Raw genomic sequence first — 22272 nt, 5'->3', positions numbered from 1 at the left:
TTTTTCAATTAGTGTTTTCATTTTTTCTGGATATATACCCAGGAGTAGAATTGCTGGATCATATGGTATTGCTATTTTTAGATTTTTTTTTTTTTTTTTTTTTTTTTTTTAGGCTGCACCATGCGGCATGAAGGATCTTAGTTCCCCGACCAGGGATCGAACCCGTGCCCCCTGCATTGGGAGCATGGAGTCATAACCACTGGACCGCCAGGGAAGTCCCTATTTGTAGATTTTTGAGGAACCTCCATATCGTTTTCCATAGGGTCTGCACCAATTTACATTCCTACCAGCAGTATATGAGGGTTCCCTTTTCTCCAAATCCAGTATTTGTTATTTGTAGACTTTTTGATAGCTATTCTGACAAGTATGAGGTGATATCTCATTGTGCTTTTGATATGCATTTCTCTAATAATTAGTGATTAGCATTTTTTCATGTGCCTGTTGGCAATCTGTATGTCTTCTTTGGAAAAATGACTATTCATGTCTTCCCATTTTTTTGATTGGATTTTTTTTTATATTGAATTGTATGAACTGTTTGTATATTTTAGATACTAACCCCTTGTCAGTCACATCATTTGCAAATATTCTCTCCTATTCTGTAGGTTGTCTTTTCAATTTGTCAATGGTTTCCTTTGCTGTGCCGAAGTTTAATTAAGTCCCATTTGTTTTTGCTTTCATTTCTTTTGTCTTAGGAGACTGATCTAGGAAAATACTGCTACGATTTATGTCAAAGAGTGTTCTGCCTGTGTTGTCTTCTAGGAGTTTTATGGTTTGAGGTCTGACATTTAGGTCTTTAAACCATTTCAGTTTATTTTTGTATATGGTGTAAGAGAATGTTCTAATCTCATTGTTTTACATGTGGCTGTCCAGTTTTCCCAGCACCACTTGTTGAAAAGACTGTCTTTTCTTCATTGTATCAATATATTCTTGCCTCCTTTAGTTGTAGATTAATTGACGGTAGGTGCATGGTTTTATTTCTGGGCTTTCTATTCTGTTGCATTGATCTATGTGTCTGTTTTTGTGCCAATACCATGCTGTTTTGATTACTGTAGCTTTGGAGTATAGTCTGAAGTCTGGGAGGGTTATACCTCCAGCTTTGTTCTTTTTTCCTCAGGATTGCTTTGGCAATTCAGGGTCTTTTGTGGTTACATACAAATTTTAGGATTATTTGTTTTATTTCTTTGAAAAATGTCCTGGGTATTTTGATAGGGACTGCATTAAATCTGTAGTTTGCTTTGGGTAGTATGGCCATGTTAAGAATATTGATCCTTCCAATCCAAGAGCATGAGATATCTCTCCATTTCTTTGAATCATCTTCAGTTTCCTTAATCAATGTTTTATAGTTTTCAGAGTATATGTATTTCACATCCTTGGTTAAGTTTACTCCTAAGTATTTTTTTTTTTAATTATTATTTATTTAATTATTTATTTTTGGCTGTGTTGGGTCTTCGTTTCTGTGCGAGGGCTTTCTCCAGTTGCGGCAAGCGGGGGCCACTCTTCATCGCGGTGCGCGGGCCTCTCACTATCGTGGCCTCTCTTGTTGCAGAGCACAGGCTCCAGACGTGCAGGCTCAGTAGCTGTGGCTCACGGGCCTAGTTGCTCCACGGCATGTGGGATCTTCCCAGACCAGGGCTCGAACCCATGTCCCCTGCATCGGCAGGCAGATTCTCAACCACTGCGCCACCAGGGAAGCCCCCTATGTATTTTTTTATGCAATTTTAAATGGTTTTTTTTTTAAACTTACATTTCATTATTAGTGTATAGAAATGAAGCAGTTACTGTATAGTAATCTTATATCCTGCAACCTTGCTGAATTCATTTATCCTAATTGTTTCGGGGTGGAGACTTTAGGGTTCTCTATAAAAGTATCATTTCATCTGCAAATAGTGACAGTTTTACCTCTTCCCTTCCAATTTGGATACCTTTTATTTCTTGTCTGACTGCTGTGGCTAGGGCTTCCAATACTATGGTAAATAGAGGTGGTAAGAGGGGTATCCTTGTCTTGTTCCTGAATTTGGCTGGAAGGCTTTCAGCTTTTCATCGTTGAGTATTATGTTGGCTATGGGTTTGTCGTAAATGGCCTTTATTATGTTATGTTCCCTCTATACTCACTTTGATGGGAGTTTTTATCATGAATGGATGTTGAATTTTGTCAAATGCTTTTAGAGATGCATCTGAGATGATGATGTGATTTCTGTCTTTTGTTAATGTGGTGTATCACATTGATTTGCATATGTTGAACCATCCTTGTTACTCTGGAATACATCCAACTTGATCATGGTAATGATCTTTTTAATGTATTGGTTGGATTCAGTTTGCTAGTATTTTGTTGAGGATTTTTGCATCTATATTCAAAAGATATTGGCCTGTACTTCCCTTTTTCTGTAGTATCTTTGGTTTTGGTATCAGGGTCATGGTGGCCTTGTAGAATAAATTTAGGAGTGTTCCCTCCTCAGTTCTTTTGGAATAATTTGAGGATAGGTATTAGTTCTTTTTTATATGTTTGGTAGAATTCCCCTGTGAAGCTGTCCAGTCCTGGACTTTTGTTTGCTGAGAGTTCTTTTTTGTTTTTTGTTTTTTTTTTTTCTTTTTTTAACAGATTCAATTTCACTTCTAGTGATTGGTCTGTTCAAATTATCTGATTCTTCTTGACTCAGTCTTGGCAAGCTGTACATTTCTAGAAATTTGTCCATTTCTTCTAGGTTGTCCAATTTGTTGGCGTATAACTGTTCATAGTATCATCTTATGATTTTGTTTCTCTGTGGTATGGGTTGTTATTTCTCCTCTTTCATTTCTTATTTTATTTGGGTCCTTTCTCTTTTCTTCTTGGTGAACCTGGCTAAAGTTTATCAGTTTTATTTATTTTTTCAAAAAAACAGCTCTTGGTTTCATATTTTCTAATTGCTTTTTTGATCCCTATTTTATTTCTTCTCTGATCTTTATTTCCTTCCTTCTGCTGACTTTGGGCTTTTTTTGTTCTTTTTCTAATTCTAGGTTGTTTGAGATTTTTCTTGCTTCTTGAGGAAGGCCTGTATCACTATGAACTTCCCTCTTAGTATATAGATATAGCTTTTGCTATATCCCAGAGATTTTGGAAATTTGTGTTTTCATTTTCATTTGTCTGGAGGTATTTTCTGATTTCCTCTTTGATTTCATTATTGACCCATCGGTTTTTTTAGTAGCATGTCATTTAGTTTGCACATGTTCCACCCCCCCCCCTTTTTTTTTCTGTAATTGATTTCTACTTTCATCCCATTGTGATCCAAAAAAATGCTTGATATAATTTCTATGCTCTTTAATTTGTTGAGGCTTGTTTTGTGACCTAGTATGTGATCTATCCTGGAGAACATTCCATGTGCACTTGAAAAGAATGTGTATTCTGCTTTTTTTGGATGTAATGTCTTTGAGATATCAATTAAGTCCAACTGGTCTATTGTGTCATTTAAGACCTCTGTTGCCTTATTCATCTTCTGTCTGGATGATCTGTCCACTGATGTCAGTAGGGTGTTAAAGTCTCCTACTATTATTGTATTACTGTCAATTTCTCCCTTTATGTATGTTAGCATTTGCTTCATCTATTTAAGGTGCTCCTGTATTGGATGTGTATATGTTAACAAGTATAATATCCTCTTTTTATATTGATCCCTTTATCATTATGTAATGCCCTTTTTTTGTCTTTCATTATAGCTTTTGTTTTAAAGTCTATTTTGTTTGATATGATTATTGCTACCCCCACTTTCTTGTCATTTCTGTTTGCATAAAATATCTTTTTACCATCCCCTCACTCTCAGTCTGTATGTCTTTTGCCCTGAAGTGAGTCTCTCGTAGGCAGCATATTGAAGGGTCTTGTTTTTTTATCCAATTAGCCACCCTATGTCTTTTGATTGGATCATTTAGTTCATTGACATTTAAAGTGATAATTGATAGGTATGGATTTATTGCCATTTTATTCCTTGTTTTCCAGTTTTTGTAGTTCTTCTCTGTTCATTTCTTCTTTTTGTTTCTCCCATTGTGATCTGATGGTTTTCTTTTGTAGTATGCTTAAGTTCCTTTCTTCTCAGTTTTTGTGTATCTATTGTAGGTTTTTGATTTGTGGTTACCATAGGGTTCATATATATTGACCCATAATTATATCTACTTGCTTTAAACTGATAATCTTTTAAGTTCAAACACATTCTAAAAGATCTACATTTAAATTTTTTTAAACTTTTTAATTGAAGTATAGTTGATTTACAGTGTGTTAATTTCTGCTGTATAGCAAAGTGATTCAGATATATATATATATATATATATATATATATATATATATATATATACACACACACATTCTTTTAAAAATTCTTTTTCTCTATGGTTTATCACAGGATATTGAATATAATTCCCTGTGCTATACAGTAGAACATTGTTGTTTATCCATTTGTATATAATGGTTTGCATCTACTAACCCCAAACTCCCAATCCTTCCCTCCCCAACACCACCACCCCCTGCCTTGGCAACCACAAGTCTGTTCTCTGTGTCTGTGAGTCTGCTTCTGTTTCATAGATAGGTTCATTTGTGTCATATTTTAGGTTCATTTGTGTCATATTTTAGATTTCACATATAAGTGATATGGTATTTGTCTTTCTCTTTCTAACTTACTTAATATGATCATCTCTAAGTCCATAAAAGATCTACATTTTTTATTCCCCTCTACCATGTTTTGTGTTTCATGTCATATTTTATATCTTCATGCTTATCCCTTTACTGTTTATTGTAGTTATAGTTGCTTTTCAATTAAAAAAAGTTTTAAAATCTATCTACTGGCTTATTTAAGTGATCTTCAATCCTTACTACATATTTGCCTTTCCTACTGGGATTTTTCCCTTTCAGAGAAGACCCTTCAACACTTCTTTCAAGGTAGATTTAATATTGCTGATTTCTTTATTTTTGCTTATCTGAGAGATTCTTTCTCTCTCCTTCTATCCTAAAAGATAATCTTGTTGGGTAGAGTATCTTAGGTTGCAGGTTTTTCCCTTTTGGGACTTTGAATATATCATGTCACTCCCTTCTGGCCTTCAAAGTTTCTGCAGAGAAATCAGCTGATAACCTTATGGGGATTCCCTTGTATATGACTCTTTTTTTTCTCTTGATGCCTTTAGAATTCTCTGACTTTTGCCATTTTAATTATGATATGTCTTGGTGTGGGTCTGTTTGGGTTCATCTTCTTGGGGACTTGCTGTGCTTTCTGTACCTGGATATCTGTTTCCTTCTTTAGCTTTGGGAATTTTTCAGCCATAATTTCTTCAAATACATTTTCAATCCCCTTCTCTCTCTCTTCTCCTTCTGGAACCCCTATAATGTGAAAGTTAGCATGTTTTATACTATCCCATAGATCTCGTATATTGCTTTCATTGTTTGTTTTGTCTCTCTGTCTGCTCTTCCGATTGGGTGATTTCCATTATTCAGTCTTCCAGATCACTTATGTGTTCTTCTGTGTCAGTTAGTTGTCTATTCACTGCTTCTAGAGTGCTTTTTACCTCAGAAATTGAATTATCTATTTTTTTATTAAGTCCTAAGGTTCTAGTTCCTTGTTAAAATGATCTGTGCTTAGATTGATTCTCTTAATTTAGTTAACATTTTTATTACCAACTTCTTGAATTCATTGTCTGGTAGGCTGATTATCTCTGTTGCATTATTTTTTCAGGGGTTTTCTCTTGCTCTTTCAATTGAGAGTAGTTCCTCTGCCTTTTCATTTTACTTAACTTTCTCTGTCTCTATGAATTTAGGTTTAACAGTTATCTACTGTCTTGAAGGGGTGTTTTTATGTAGGAGCATCCCTGTGTAGACTGCATGTGCCCAATGTCTTTGATGGGAGGGCTGGATTTGATGTGGATGTCAGCTACATCTTTCCTCAGGGTGTGCTGTCCACTACCACTTTGATAGCAGGTGTGGCTGGTGTTGCTAGAGTCTGCACAGGGTGTGAGGCGGACTTCCTCTCTGCTCAGCGGCAGGGGCAGGGCCTGCTCCCAAGTGGCCGGAGTGGATGCCCTGAGGGTCAGGCTTGAGCTGGCTCTGCTCCCTTTGTGTTTTTTCCTTCTCTCTGCATCAGGGCCTTTGCCCCAAAGGAGGGTAGTGCAGAAGTAAGTGGGGCACGTGTACTTACAGAGGTCCCATGCACCGCCTATACAGGTGTCTGCAGCTCCACTCAGACGTAGCCTAAGGTCGCATCTTTTCCCTTGTTGTGGTTGTCCCAGATCTAGTGCAATGTTGTGGTGTGGAATGGGCAGGGCTCAAGCGTTTGCTTGGCTGGGGCTCATGGCATTCTGGTTGTGGGCACTGAAGCAGCTGGGCTGCTGTCAGAAGTCTGGGCTGCTTCTGTGACACTGAGTAAATGCCAGTGGTCTCTGCCACCCCACCTGGACCATACCCCAGGCCCCTGAACCATACCCCAGGCCTCCCAGCCACTTCTGCATCCTAAATCAAGTCTTTTCCCAGGACCTGGCTGCCCTAGATCCAGTACCAAGCTGTGGTGTGGAGTGAGGGGAGTGGGGTGTTCATTCAGCTCAAATGGGGCGTGCAGTAAGATAGCAGCCACTAGGGCAGACCTCTCTCCACCCTGTCTGGGGATGAGCCAGCACCCGTGTACTTCTCAAGAGCGGGGTCTAGGCTTCTCTCCTCTGCATGGGAGGCCCAGTCTGTGGCTCAGGCCACTCACTCCTCAGGGCAAGTCTCTGCCCTTGCGATTTCCCCTCCCCTCCCCTCCCCTGTGAGTCCCCTCTCAGGGGCACAGGTCTCGACCCAATGCTGTTTTTTTTTTTTTTTTGACTGCGCTGTGCAGCTTGTGAGATCCTAGTTCCCTGACCAGGGATTGAACCCGGGCCCTTGGCAGTGAAAGCGTGGAGTCCTAACCACTGGACCACCAGGGAATTCTGGGGGTTTTTGTTTTGTTCTGTTTTGTTCCGAGCCGATGTTTTTCTTCCTATCCTACCCAACCACGTGGGAATCCTTCTTGCAGCCTTGATGTACAGGAATTATTCTGCAAGTTTCCAGTTAGTTTTCCATGAGAACTGGTCCACATGTAGATTCATTTTTGATGCGTTTGTGGGGGGAGGTGAGCTCCACATCTTCTTACTCTATCTCGATCCCCCTCCCTCTCATTTTCTTTAGTCAGCCGTGCTGTAGAATCTTGTCAAGGTCATTTGAAAGCTTAAATATTATATCCCTTATTTCCTTAGTCATAGTCTCAAAGGACTCAAGGTGACATAGCCAGTCTTTTAGAAAATCATCAGTAGAGCAACTGTTGGTGATGGATCTGGAGGTATAAGCAGGAGTTTAACAGATAAGGAAAACACAGGTCAAGCAATAAGAACAGCATTTGCAAGGGAACAGAGGCATAAAAGTGCAGAGCATGTTTGGAAAAATGTGATGTGGTTGGCATAGTGTGTGGCCAGGGCAAGACTGGCAAGGGAGGAAAAGCAGAAGGAAGATCAGAAAGAACTTGGGACTAATTGTGAACCACTTCTGGAGCACTTATGTGACAGACACTGTACTGATGCTCTCCATACATTTCTTTGAATCCTTTCAATAATGAAAAAAATTATAAGGTCCACTGTATTCTAATCAACAGATTTGATTTTTCCAGTTGCTTTCGAATATGGCAGCTTGCCTTCAACTTGAGTAATTAATCCAGAAACTTGGACGTCCATGTGCACCCAATCTTTGTTCTATGAAGCTGGAGTGGTGTTTTTATCAGCCCAGCACCCCTTCCCTTCTTCTTTTGGTTAAAAGTCTCCATCCCCTGGCCACAGAAATGGGGACAGAACCTAGACTGAGCCAATCATAGTAACTCATCTCCACCAAGGTTTTCAATATTAGAGCCAGAGAGGAAGCTTCCTGCCTCTCTGCGGGATGTGAGCCAGGAACTGCCACAACCCCACCATGGAGAGAAAGCTGACATGCAGAGAGAGGCAAGGATGGGCAGTGCTGAGCCACAGTCCTGGCAGAGTGTCTCCTGTACCCCTCTTGCTTTTTCCTTAAGCAAGTGTTAGATTTGTGCATTTAGCACATAAAATGTGCTCAGTAAGATGCAGACAGCTGTTACCACGGCAACTGGGAAGGAGGAGCAATTAGACTGACAAGAAGCCCCTTCCCTCCCGTCTCCCTGTCTCCAGGAAGTCTAGGATTTACTTTAAAATATATCAACAAAGAAAAATAATAGAGCAAACAAATGTGGCAAAATGTTGATAACTATTGATGGATGGGAAGTTATTATGCTGGACTCTACTTTAAATTTTTTCTTAATCTCGATGAACCTTGCTTTCTTTAAAAAAGATTAACATGCAGTTTCCCTTTTTGGTCCTCCTGATGTGAACTGCACTGATTTTCAAGTGTTGGGCCAACCTGCAATCCTGGGATGGGCCCAGCCTGATCATCAAGTGCTGCTCCTTTGGAGAATGAACTAACCTGGCTTGCTAGTGTTTCGTCTGGGATTCCCATGAGGTAGACTGGCCTATGGTTTTTCCTTTCTTGTGGCAACTGAACCAGGCTTTGGTGTGGGGTTGTGCTGACCTTGCTGGAAAAATTAGACAATGTGTTCCTTCTCTTTTCCACACTCTGGAAGAATTTTGGGGGATTAGTGCTATTCCTTCCTTAAATGTTCTGACATAAGCTGCAATCACATTTTACTTTTAAACCCTTGATCATTATTTGTATGCTTTTTGGTATATGTAGAAACAGTTTTAAAAATAAACACTTGAAGAAAAAGTAGGCAAAAAATATTTTTAATTAGAAAATGTGTCACTTTCTTAGCTAAGGGCAATGTAATAATTTCACCCTAAAGACTACACTGGAAACCTCACCCCTGACCTGGATAACAATCCTTTACATACTTTCCTCACTATCATCCTCACCACTGACATTTATCAGGCAGGAGTATTTGACAGGCACTGTGCTGGGTATGTTGCATATGTCATTTCTTCCATCCTCACCAGAAGCCTATGAGGTAGGCAGACACCAGTATTGCCTCCTACGTTTTAGAAGAGAAAGCTGAATCTTGGCAATCAGTGTCTAGGAGCGAGGACTCGAATCCTGTGAGTCGGACCGCAGAGAGTGTGCTTTTCACCTGCACATGCCACTGTGTCCTGGGGAGGCGGCATGGCCTGGAGGGGACTAGAGAAAGAGACAAGCTGGGCTCCAGCCCACCTCTGCTCCCAACTGGCTGTGAGACCTTGGACAAGTCACGTAATCTTCCTGGCCCTGGTGTCCTCGATGATAACATACAAGATGTGGGGCTTTGAAACTCTGCCTGTGAAGCCTGGGAGTTTTGGAGGCACCGCCTTGGGGTCAGGTAGGATGAGCAGCTTTCCCTCTTCTGTGTTACATACTGGTCTTCCAGAGGATTTCATTTGGACTATTGGTTCTGAGGCTTTAAAATTCTTGAAGACCATTTGACGACTCAACTTCTGAGGTTCTTTTGTTCTAATGATTCTACTAAATCATTAGATAAATGATTCTATGAATATTCTGATTCTGTTATCCATCTCATTATCTATTAAGCTCTGAATAAGTTGTGGGTTATATTCACCTGACCAGAAATCTCCATCACACCCAAATATTCATTTCTCTAACTTTTCTAGAATTCTTCACGTTAAGAAAAGAAAGATACCCAGATAACCCCTAAATTTTTACCACATAAATCCCATTTAGAACTTATTTTCCCCCATATAATGACATTCTCCAGGTTGTATACTACCAACCACCCTCTCCTTACACTGCTTTCCACTTAATTTCAGTTGTGTTACGGACAGATCCTGACATGCCATATGAGCACTCAAATGATTTCTGAATCTGGATAACGAACTCACTCCTCAAAGATTAAAAATCAAAGCAGCAGATAAAATTTAGGTTTTTATGAGACTTCAATTTTTGAAATACATAACTCTTACAGCACAAACACAGTTATTTACAAGTTATTTTTACAAAATATGTATGCCATTTTGAAAGAATACTGTTAAGATCATGATCTAAAATACCTGTCAGAGTTCAAAAAGGACACATAAAATCCACAGTACAATGACATAAATAAAACATGGCCGAACATCAGGGCTTACCCACACATAAAAATACTAATTCTCTATCCCAGTGGTCAGCAAACCATGGCCTATGGCCCAAATCCAGCTGGTGGCCTGTTTTTGTACAGCTGCGAGTTAGACATGGTTTTGACATTTTTAAAGGATTGTTAAAAACAAAAGCTAAACTAAACAAAGAATATGCAACATAGACACATGTGGCCTGCAAATATTTACCATGTGGCTTTTTACAGAAAAAGTTTCCTGATCCTTCATGATGTGAAACTAATTGAGAGCCGGCTACTGGAATATACTGGTGAGTATTAAGATACCACTGTTATGGGCCACTACCATCAGCACTACTCATTTCTAAAATGAGGCACTTCTTTTTGAATATGTACGTCTTCAAAACATAATTACATCTGGCAAGTAGCTCAGCTACTTAACTCTAGCCCTTTGTAATCAGGCCTCCACATGAAATCACAGTATTAGGGGCTGAAGAAAACAAGCACATAGTATCAGATGTCAGTCACTGAGCTCATAAATAATGGTAAGTGGGTTAAGATCACATTGTTTTAAATGTTAATCAAATCCATAATTTAGATATTGCCAATAGGATGTGATATTGCTGCATTAGTTAAATAACATCTATAAAAACATGTTTACACATCCCAATTCATTGTTTTCAAAAGCAAGGATAACTTAGTTAACTTAGTATCTACTTACTTTAAAAATGAGAAATGGAAAAAAGAAACAAACAAAAAAACCTCAAAATGTAAAACCACAGCAAAAAGCTTTGGAATGCAAAAGACTGGGGACTCTTAGCAAAAGCACTGGAGATGGCTTAGGCTTCTCATATTAGTTAGCTGCTCAGTTCCCATAGCAACCATTGCTGTCTCTCATCAGTGAGGCTTTTCATTAAAAGAAAGACCGGTCCATGAGCAAATGCTTTAAAAGTAAAACCAGAGCTGCTCAACACAAATTTTCCGTGTGTTGGTTAAGCAATTCCTGGTCAGTAGGCTATATTCATTCCAGAAAACAAGTATTATACTGGATGTTTTTCCTTCTTCAGGCCAAGCTGGCTAAGCATTACATCACGAAGACATCTCTGATGTCGAGTTTTAAAATGTTCAGTGAATGCTGAGGTAGATTTTCAGATGAAGATCTTTTATACCTTGATTCGATCAGGACTAGCTTCTTTGTGTATCCTCCTTCTGGGAAATATCTTCCGCTTAAGTGCAATTAACTAAAGGATGAAAGACAGAAAATAAATTTCAATTCTCCAGGTTGACAAACTTTAACTTTCTTTCTGAGGGTCCTATGACCTTAATCTTTTCCACAGTCCTATACATAAAAAACAGACAGCAAACAAGTCTCCATCATTCCTCCCCTCAAAATGAAACCAACCACTGATTTTGTTTGGCTTTGTAGGTTTAAAGTTATTTTGGTCCAAGTTTCATTTTTTTAAGACCTATAAAAACTACAGATTTTTACATAGCAATTACCACGTATATTTATTTTCACAATGTCTGTTTGTCAGGTCTTTCTACTGAAGGAAACGGACTCTTCAGACATTAAGATATTGTCTCTGGGTTTGAAAATGACTACATGTGTAAGTTGGAATTTTAATTGTTTTTTAAGAATTCTATCACCACTTTTTTTCCTATACTTAGTAACCATAGCAATAATCATTGGGCATTGCCTGTATTTTCAAGTTCATGAATGGGTTGAAATACAAAAGTTCATTTATAACTTAGTAGCTTAGAACTTGGATAAATACTTCTAATAGAAACAGTTTATCCATGATACGTCTGAAATAGAAAACCTGACCACCTTTATAAGAAAGTTTCAATGAGAAAAATGTGTTCTTTACAGATTCAATTTCTACTGCTCCGTCTTGAGGTGAAAGCAGAGCTTTGCCCAAGCATGGACCACGATGGTCTGGATGACGAGCTGGGACTCTGGGGCAGAGGACGAGGCAGCAGTGGCTCGTTTGTGAGTGTGTAGAAGTGAAGGAATTTGATTCAGGTAGGTGAAGAGCAGGGTGTCAGGGAGGAGAGGGGATTTACTCTTCCCTTCCTCCCCCCCTCCTCCTGCCTCTCTGGTCCCCTATTCTCTGCAGGTATAAACAACAGCGAAGAAAGGCCCTCCTGTTCCTTCCGTGGCCACCAGCTGCTCCTTTCAGCCAGTGTCCCTCTCCTTCCCCATCGCAGGCCAGCACACAGCTGACTCACAGACAGCTGACTCACAGGTTCCTCGCTGGACCTCTGTTCTAAAAGCAGGTACAATCCGTTTAAGATTTTTTTTCTAAGATTTTTACTTGCCAAGAACAATGGCAACAAGATGAAGAGGAAGGTTTCTATTCCCTGGGAAGTGGATGAAGGTTAAATTGCAGTCCTGCTCGCCTGTCAGACCTTTATTACTTCCTGAGTTTCCTTCCATCTGCAGCACGAAGCCCAGGGCTATTTATCCTAAAGCTCTCAGTTCTCAGGCCGCTGCCTCCTCATTGTAAGTAAACTCCGTGTAAGCTTCCCATCCTGACAGCCGGAAAAGCTCCACTTGAGAGTCACCTGGAATGAGGCTGAGGCAGGTTCGCCTGCCCGGCGCAAGTCGGGTCAGCCCAGACACCCGTCCCTTCCTTCCGAATCCTTTCTCTTCAGAGCATTTCACGCCTGCTGTGGCCTAATGAGGATTCTCTTATCCCTTTCTCTTGACCTCACAAATCTCCCTCTAACTAATGGGAGGTGGCTGTGTGTGCGCCTGTGTGGGGATGAACTCCCAGCAGCTCAAAGGAAATGTAAGTGGGAGACGGGCCGTGTGCCCGAGCCAGGCACCATCAGCAGAACAGAGGGAGGTCTGAAGGTAAGACACTGTGGCCACTAGTTTAGAAAGATTAAAAGAAAATTGGAGACCCACAGAAAATTAGTATCAGATGCAGATTCGAGGTGGTTTTTTTGGTTTAAAATAGTTTGACCTGTAGACTTCAGGCTAAAACTGAAAAGCTCTATTTATTGAGCTCCAGGTACAAAGAATACTGGTTATAGATTTAGAAGATAAATGGAAAAAAAAGGCGATTATGACTGTTGCCTGAATATTATGAAATATTTGTGTATAAGCCAACAGGAGAAATAAACATTTTCTTCTTATGAATTTATATCATTTTCTTTAAAAAAAAATCAGATGTTAATATACCAAGAAATACTGTTTGATATCCACATAAAATATATAAAACTTACCTGTTCAGCAAAAAAAGAGAATACAGTAAACATAATCAATGTTGCTAGCACACAATGAGTCCAAAACTTCAATTTGTCTCGATACACCCTCCTGTTCAGAGAGAAAAGAAGGAAAATGTGTATTTCTGTGTAGGGTTTAACTATCATTACTTAGTAAAACTAAGTAAAACTATATACCATTTACTAGTTTAGCAAACTATACTAGTTTAGCAAAAACAATGTTGTGAAACACAAAAACAATGTCTGGAGGCAATTCTAAAATGTTAACATGATTATACATTTCCCACCTGAGTTCAGATTTTTCATTGTTATAGTAAATATTTGAATTAGTAAAAGTTAACCAGGCAGGGGAGAGGACTTCAAAAGAAAATTAGAATTAAACAAAATCCCCTCTTCCATTCATTTGTATTCGCTCAGTCACCCAACCAACACCTCCTGTGGATACAGCAAGGTGACAAGGAGAAGTCCCTGCTCTAAAGTATCTGCAAACCTGGGGAGGCGCTGACGTGCAGACAACAAGCCATCACACAGGTGGACAGAAATATCTATTATCAAAAGCAGAGCCTTGTGGAAAAACAGCGAAATGAGGAAAGCACCACAGAGATGGTGACACTTCATCTGAGCCTTGAAGTGGGGAAGGAGAGCCTGTGGCTGAGAAAGGGGATGAGCGTCAGCAGTCGCTGCAAGCCGGGTCCTGCAGAACTGAGCCAAGTCTGGCATGGAGGCACTAGGGACGCTCGGCCAAGGAGAAGCAGGTAGGCGTGACTGCAGTTGTTCTGGAAAACCAGGCAATAGCGTTTGGACATAATACTCTGTGGGAAGGGGGATGATATATAGCATGTGCGTGTGTGTGTGTCACAATCGGGGTGCAAATGGTGGCCGTCTGAAGGATGGATGTCAAAGCAGGTGGCCAGAGGCAGGCAATCCGGTTAGTCTGGGCAGAGAAAAGAATGAGGGCTGTACTAGGGCAGTGAGAATGGAAGGAATGAAGCAACAGAAGAGACATTCTGAGGGTGGAATCAACTGGACTAGGAGATACATAGGATATTGGGGATAAATGAGTACAGCAGTTTCATCACCTGTAATTTGGAAATAATAATTTGTTATGAAGATTAAATAAATGCTTAACATAAGGCTTAGAAGATATGCTAACAACTGCCAGGTTCAGGCCTCTGTGCTGACTTCCAGGCTTATTCACACCTGCCTGGTAGTGGGTGTCTCTACTCTGAGTCACATATTCCAAATGATACCCTGCCCTGTTCTTCCTCATGTGTTTCCTACGTTAAGAGGATCAAAAACCAGCTCAGTGAGTTCTAACGTCTACAGTATCATTCAGAATCTACGTGTACTTTGAAGAGCTAAGAAGCCACAGGCTGTGACACAGCTAATGAGCTGCCCCAGTGACCAGAGAACCCTGTAACAGCTGAAGGGGAGCGGAGCTCCCCTCCGCCAGCCAGGCACTGAGCACCTGCTATGCACCAGGGATGCAACTGGACTCGGAGAGGGAGCGCCAGCCTCTGCCCCGTCGAGCGCTCACAGTCTACAAGGAGCGACTGCTCTGAGTGCGGAAGCTGCTATTTCCGAGGAAGGGACAGGAAGAAAGCCACTGCAGGAAACCAGGGGAAGATGACAGGGGACTCGGGAGTGCAGGATCACGAAAGGAAAGAGAAGGAAAAAGTTTCTGTCGGGTTGGCCAAAAAGCTCGTTCAGGTTTTCTTCCGTAACGTGGACAAACCAGAAGGAACTTTTTGGCCAATCCAACAGAAAGTAGGGCGGCGTTGGTGGGTCAGCAGTGAGAGATGACGCAGAAGCGGGGCGGGCTGAGGAAAAGGAAGCCCCCAGATCAGGGAACTGCCAAGAGCAACCTGCACCTGATTCACCTCATCTGTACAACACAGAAACCAAAGCCCTCTTCAGCTACTCTCAAACCCACTCCCTTCCTTATTCAGTAGGGCCCTTGAAGGTGAATTTAGTCATGAACTGGATTTGTGGGGATTGACAGCTGGAACCTTCCAAAGATCTTTTTCCTCTGAGCTAAAGGAAAGTGAAAATGGTGAGAAGCCGTTCCTTGCCATTGCTAGAAGACAAGTTATTTAGTAACAACTTCTCCTTATGAAAATAAAAATATGTACATAGTAGCAATACACATGCTAATTGTCTCACTTACCCAACTGCAAGACACCAAAGAGTTCTAGCTGCCAAGGTCTGCTAATCTCCTCTCTCAAATCTCTGCCAATTGTATCTACTGCTTTCTCTTTATTCCCTGGGCCATGTCCTTGGTTCACACCTTGACCATCTGTTTCCAGGACAACTGAAATGCTTACTGCTTGTCTCTCTGCCTCGAGTTCCCAGACAACACTGCCTTACTCCAGACGCCTTCCTCACCAGCCCAACCCCGCAACCACTGTTAGTTATCTTTCCAAATCGTGAACTCTGATGAGACAGACATCTAAAAAAATCTCTCCTGGGAAGCCCTGTTCTCTAAAGAAAGATGTCTAATTCAGATACAGCCCTTCACAATTTCTCCTTTCCCTCTCCACAGCACTGTCTTCTGTAGCTCGGTGTCTTTGCAGGTACAAAGGAACTCTACCGGGAACTCTTCCTACCTGGAAAAGTCCTTTTCATAATTCAAAACCGAGTCCGAATGTCACCGTCCCATCATGGAACTAGCTGCTTCCTCCTCTGTACTCTGAGAGCACTGAAGCCTATCGTCCTCCGTGTCACGGCTGGTTAGCTGGCTTCCGGTGAAGGCCAGCGCAGTGTCCCTTCCGTCTTGCACAGGCAATACCGCATCTAACTGGCCCCACTTTACTGCACTCCACAGCCCTGCGTCAAGCAAGTCTATCGGCACCATTTTCCCAACAGCATTTGCTCACTTCATTTTTCTGTATCACATCTTGGTAATTCTTGCAATATTTCAAATTTCTTCATTATTATGTTTGTCATGGTGATCTATGATCAATGACCTTTGATATTACTACAACTTGCTGAAGGCTCAGATGATGGTTAGCATTTTTAGCAAATATTTTTAAATTAAGGAATGTACTTTTTTTTTAGATATAATGCTATATTGCACACTTAGACTACAGTATAATCTGAACATAACTTTTATATGAACTGGGAAAGGCAGTGGTCTGGAACCGAACCCGCAATATCTCCGAGGTTTGCCCCTATTCCTAGTACCTGGCATGGCGGGGCAGGCAAGGGGTCAAAAATTTCCCTAAATTGAAAGATAAAATTATCTTTCTAATTAAGTGTTGGTAGTAAATGGTAGTAAAAATCAAAGAAGGAAACATTCTAAAGCAGCTTTGGAATACAGTGGAACGAACGTGTGGAGCGTCAGGAATCAGGCTGGACTTGCCACTTGTCAGCTACTCCACCTTGAGCACATCACTCACTTCTGTTACTGTGCTCTCACCTGTAACGTGGCAACAAGAGCAGCACCTTTCATTGCAAAGAGTAAATATACTGCCCAGCAGGTACTCAAGAAACAGGGCAGCCACTCTGATGGCAGTGATGACGAATAAGGCTCAGAAAGTGTGCTCAGCCAGTGAGCTCAATAAAAACTGTATGTGTATTTTACAAAGAAAGCAAATAACACAGTAAAGAAATTTCATCGCTCTAAAAAAGAAAAATACACATATGTACGTATATGAAACAGGAAAACTTACCATTCCTGCAGCTCATGCATATGAAGGAAACGGTTTCGATACTCCCTTGGCAGCTCAAACTGGGATGGGATGGGGAACACGGATTCGTAGAAGTCCCTGAGAACAGCCTTCACTGTCTGGGCATCTTTATGATTGTGGTCAATGTTGTCATTCAGGCAAACAAATTTCCTGGAAACAAGAGAGACCCAGGGTTATTACTGGTTATCGTAAGGATGATCCTTACCTAACAAAAGAAGTGTGGATTCCAAATATATTTTAAATGGACTTATGTCCCAAGTTGTTGCGCATTTACTGATATGATTCTCTAGGGGAATAATGTTCTGTAAAATTTTTCTTTAGATATTCCTCTCCTGTAAAACAAAAAGAACTAGGGACGATACTTTTGAATGTGCCTTCTAGCTATGGGAGTAAATTATTTTAATTTCTATTTGGCATGTCCCTGACTGAAGCATTCTGTTAGCATCCAGGGAAAAACTACTAAATGCCTACAACTGAGTTCTCTGAACTGATACAGTTACATTACTAAGAACAGTCCTGTATATCATTGCGATAGAGATGGTTCCTTATAGCTATAGATTTTATGAGATTGATGACGACTTCTTAACATGTCTCCAACCAGGCTGTAAGATGCTAGAGTTCCAGCAAAAAGTAGGTTACAGTGGTGCTTCCCTACTTGTTTCAAGTTCCCTTCCCGGCAAAAGTCACTAAACTGAGGGCCCATTAAAACAGTACGTAGGGATAACACCACTTTTGAAGTACATTTAATTTTAATTTTTTTTTTTTTTACAATTTTATCAAGTCTAATAAAGCCCTCAGATCCTACTACCAACTTATAGGAAATACAGGGGACAGAGGAACACGTTAAACAACTGGGAGACAATCAGAAAAGTCCAAAGTTCAGGAAATCTACAGAATATATAATCTGATTTCTTCATATACACATGCAAACATTTATATGGTTAAAAAAAAAGAGATGGAGAACCTATGGATTTAATTGCAATGAATTAACTTGATACCATTTCAAACCAACAAAGTTAAAAACAAATGCTTATAAAAGACAACAGAGGAAAAAAGTCTCTGCTTATTGAAGATGAGTGATGAGTAAGTGAAAGTTCATTATCCTATCTCTTCTCTAAACTTGGGGAAGTTTAAATTAAAGGATATTAAAGAGTTATGTCAACCAAATACAATGCATGAGGCTTGACTGTTTCCTAGATTAAAAACAAACAACAGCTGTAAAGGGCATCTGGACGCAACTGGTGAAGTCTGAATATAGACCATCTATTAGATGGTATTTAGTCAGTGTTAAGGTTCTTGGATATGTGTTAGTGGTCCTGTGGTATAAAGGAGAATGACTCTGTTTAGAAGATGTGCTAAACACTACTGAGCCTGTGCTCTACAGCCCGTGAGCCACAACTAATGAAGCCCACACGCCTAGAGCCCGTGCTCCTCAACAAGAGAAGCCACCGCAATGAGAAGCCCGTGCACCGCAACAAAGAGTAGCCCCCACTCACCGCAACTAGAGAAAGCCCACGCCCAGCAACGAAGACCCAATGCAGCCAAAAAAAGAAGAAGACGTGCTAAAATAATGAGGGGTAAAGGGTCTGGATGTTTGCAACTAATTTTCAAATGGTTTAGCAAACAAAACAAAAACCAAACCTGTGTGTTTTTGTGTTCATACAGAGAGATGGAGAGAGAGAGCAAACAGACATGACAAAATGCTGAAAATTTAAAAGTCTGAGCTAAGGGTTTATTGTACTATTTTTTTCAATTTTTCTGTATCTTCAAAATTTTTCAATAAGTTGGGAAAAGTTAAAGAAGAAAGTATGTGTATGAGACAAAGAGTATGTGTAGACACAGGGTAACTAAAGCAGACCCTGCTGGGTGCCCAGCAAACACTCCCTCTCCTTCCTAGGAGAACTTGCATTTTGCTCAGTATTTCTCCCCCATGAGCTGACTCAAAAGGTAGGCAACCGCACCCCAGCCCAGAGTCAGCTTCTGACTAACATAAGTGACTCCCTCCCCTTCACGGCGACTGGTATAGAAATGGGGGAGGGAACAACACACGACACACAGGAAGGGACAGTCCCCTATAGCCTCAGAACATGGCTATGTCTGCAGGGACATTGGAACTGCTGCAGCTGCCCTATCTCCAGCCTGAGGATGAAGCCAACACAAGCAGGAAGGGAGAAGGGCAGCAGAGCCCAGATACTGCCTATCCTAGATTCCTTGTTAATGCGATAAACCTGTCCTTAAAGTGTCAGTCAGTCAGAAGGCTGGTTTTCCACTCCTGACTTACAAATGAGCCCCCAAAAGTAAAACAGAACAAGAGTTAAAAATGATAAAATCTGTTCAGGGTTATAGGACGTATCTGGGCCCGGCAGACACTGCTGGAAAAGCCTGTCTTGCCTTGGGTCTTTTCAGCAAAACCCTATCCCTGTAAGTATCATGAAGATGTCTGTGAATCCTCTCGCCCAACAACTTTCAAACTGGCACAAGACATAAAAGTATAGCGTACAACTAAAAACTCTAAATTCTCAATTGGTCTCACTACAGATCACCAAGGACTGAGCAAGCACGTCGATAGAATGGGGGAAGCAAAAAGCAAGTACTGAAATTGGCTCTTAAGGGTTTTTTTTAAATTTGAGCAGGGCATTCCAAGAAGGGAACAGCATATGCAAAAAGAGCTGCAAGCTGGGTGGTTCTTAATTATTATGGCTTATTGTTTGCTTAGCTTGTGGGAAATATTTGTTATTTTGTAGGAAATATTTTATGAATATACTACATAAGTATTAAAAATGTTTTCATTTTCCTTAAAATTCCATGGCTTTAAAATGCCTGGAAATTTTACACCTCTGATCATGTATAATTAAGATCATAATTTAAATGAGATAAAACTGAAAACTTCCAAAAGCATTTGAAAAACTCAGATGAAAACATTCAATTTCATATGCCAAGGTTTTTTTTCTGAGAAACTACTGAAACACCTATTTCCCACTAAAGCTCAAAACTCACAAATGCAGATTTTAACCAATTTTACCGAACTAGGGCAACTGTTAGGGGGCCAGGCTGGAAATTTTCAAGGTTTATGTAAACCTGAACATTGAATTTATCCCCAAAGAATGACTGCAGTTTACTGGATTAATTTTCACATTTATGGTAGCATTCCTTTTTCCTCAGAAGCTAATTTGAACTTTACTTTCAATTGCAAAGATAGGTCTAACCACCAAAACAACTTCTCTGGGAGCACCTTTTTAGAAATGCATTGAGAGTGCTAGCTGTCTGGCCTCACCTCCCCGACGATGCTGTCCGCCCCTCAGCCTAGCCCTCAGCCTCACTGAGCAGTCCTGTCACTGGACTCTGAGATGTCCATGCTCGTCCCTGTGCATGCGGGGCCCGATCTCAACTCACAACTCCCATCTCTCGGTTCAGACACTACCTCTACCGTTAGACATTTCCGTCTGCTCCAAACAGAAATAAGCCACTCCCGTCTCTCTAGTCCTACTGCTTTTTTTTCATGTTTACTTGCATGATTAAAGATATTTTTAAAGTTACAGGAATTCTCCATACTTTCTATTCAATTGTGTTGTGAACCTAAAATGTTCTAAATTAAAAACAACAACAATAGGGGCTTCCCTGGTGGTGCAGTGGTTGAGAATCTGCCTGCCAATGCAGGGGACATGGGTTCGAGCCCTGCTCTGGGAAGATCCCACATGCCGCGGAGCAACTAGGCCCGTGAGCCACAATTACTGAGCCTGCGCGTCTGGAGCCTGTGCTCCACAACAAGAGAGGCTGCGATAGAGGTCCACGCACCGCGATGAAGAGTGGCCCCCACTTGCCGCAACTAGAGAAAGCCCTCGCACAGAAACGAAGACCCAACACAGCCATAAAAAAAAACAAAAAACAAAAAAAACGACAACAAACAACAACAACGACAGTACCTGGGGTTTTTTCTTATATCATCCAACTGGCCAACCACATGAGAAACATTGGTACGAATCATCTTAAAAGCAATTTCTTCTTCTCCCATGATTTCAAATCTAATATCAAAACATATTTAAAGAGTTTAAATATTTATGTGGATATGTAAAATAAAATTTCAATAAGAAAAGCATTTTATAAAACTTAACCTTGGAATGACTTAATTTTTCCACATTACTAAAGAAAATAATCTCACATAAATTTCAAAGAATGCTTAATAGATAAACTATGGTAAAATTATGAAAATACCACTCATAATTATCCTTAAACAAAGAGAAAATGTATGTAGTACTTACCTATATTTGTTTTTGTCCTTATACGCTTTGTGGATTTTATCAGTTACTGGTTTACAGTTGGTTACTAGACTTTTAGTGACTGGTGGCTGCGAGAAAATACAGACGTTACCTCAGGGCAAAGACTAGGGTGAGGCGACTGAAGCATTCATCTCAGGTGCAAAATTTAAGGGGGCACAGAAAGACTCAGTAATTAAGATGACTTTTAATGTAATATTTTTAAAAATCAAATTGGCATACTATGGCCTGCATGCTAATTGCCTGTTATTGTGAATAAAGTTTTATTTTAATCACACATTACTACACACTATCTGTTAAAACAGTCTTATAAGTGATTGTTATAATTTTTTCAAAATGAAAATAAATTTCGAAGATAAACTGTAATGAACTGGTCTATATGATACTCATAAGCTAAGCTGTCATTCTTATAGTCTAATTGGAAAATACTTTATCCTGTGTGTAATCACAGTTAATTACAGTAATGAAGCCAACACCTTGGCTAAGAGTTCACTCGAGTAATGTTAACTAATGCTGTCTGTATAATTAGTACTTATGCTCTAAACAGCTTTATTTGCATAGGCCTCAAGACTAACTTATAACCATTAGCAAAGCAGCCCCTACTTACTTAATCCTTAGCATTCAAAGGATATTTGCTGATTCTAAACCTCATGCCAGATATTTGGTAAAACAATAAAATACTCTAATAGATGAATATGTGTGCATTTCTTTAAAAAAAGCCCCAAAATCCCTCAAGAACCTTTCATCACGCCTGTAAAAGGGAAAGACGAATAACTGTTTTCTACGCATAGATCATCTTCCTTAGAAAGGAACACTCTTCTCTAAGCTCTATACGAGTGCAAGGGGTTGGTAACTGTAAAATCTTACTAGGAACCCAAAGTTTATAGAGAAGGAAAGACAGACAAGTGAAAGGACGGATGTGGAAATACAGATGGTGAAAGACAAGTCTGGAGCGAGCACTGAAACAGGCTGAGCCACTCGCAAAGCTCCCTGGATCTGGGGTGACGTCAGCAGCCTCTAAGGCAA

General features: G+C 40.3%; 1 protein-coding gene across 5 annotated transcripts in view; it reads right to left on the bottom strand.

Moving 5' to 3' along the window:
* Positions 1-9925: 9925 nt before the first annotated feature.
* The window catches only part of GNPTAB (N-acetylglucosamine-1-phosphate transferase subunits alpha and beta), a 77309-nt gene continuing 64962 nt past the window's right edge, over positions 9926-22272 (bottom strand). For all 5 annotated transcript variants that reach the window (XM_061205016.1, XM_061205017.1, XM_061205018.1 and 2 more), the window contains 5 exons: positions 21232-21317; positions 20896-20994; positions 16955-17122; positions 13284-13374; positions 9926-11293 (listed from right to left, as the gene is read on the bottom strand). In XM_061205016.1, coding sequence (XP_061060999.1) covers positions 11216-11293; positions 13284-13374; positions 16955-17122; positions 20896-20994; positions 21232-21317 — 522 coding nt within the window. In that variant the 3' untranslated portion in view covers positions 9926-11215. The remainder of the gene's footprint in view (positions 11294-13283; positions 13375-16954; positions 17123-20895; positions 20995-21231; positions 21318-22272) is intronic.

This window comes from Eubalaena glacialis, chromosome 11 (assembly GCF_028564815.1).
Source record: "Eubalaena glacialis isolate mEubGla1 chromosome 11, mEubGla1.1.hap2.+ XY, whole genome shotgun sequence".
Classification (NCBI taxonomy): Eukaryota; Metazoa; Chordata; class Mammalia; order Artiodactyla; family Balaenidae; genus Eubalaena; species Eubalaena glacialis.
This window is presented reverse-complemented; position numbering and strand designations above follow the sequence as displayed.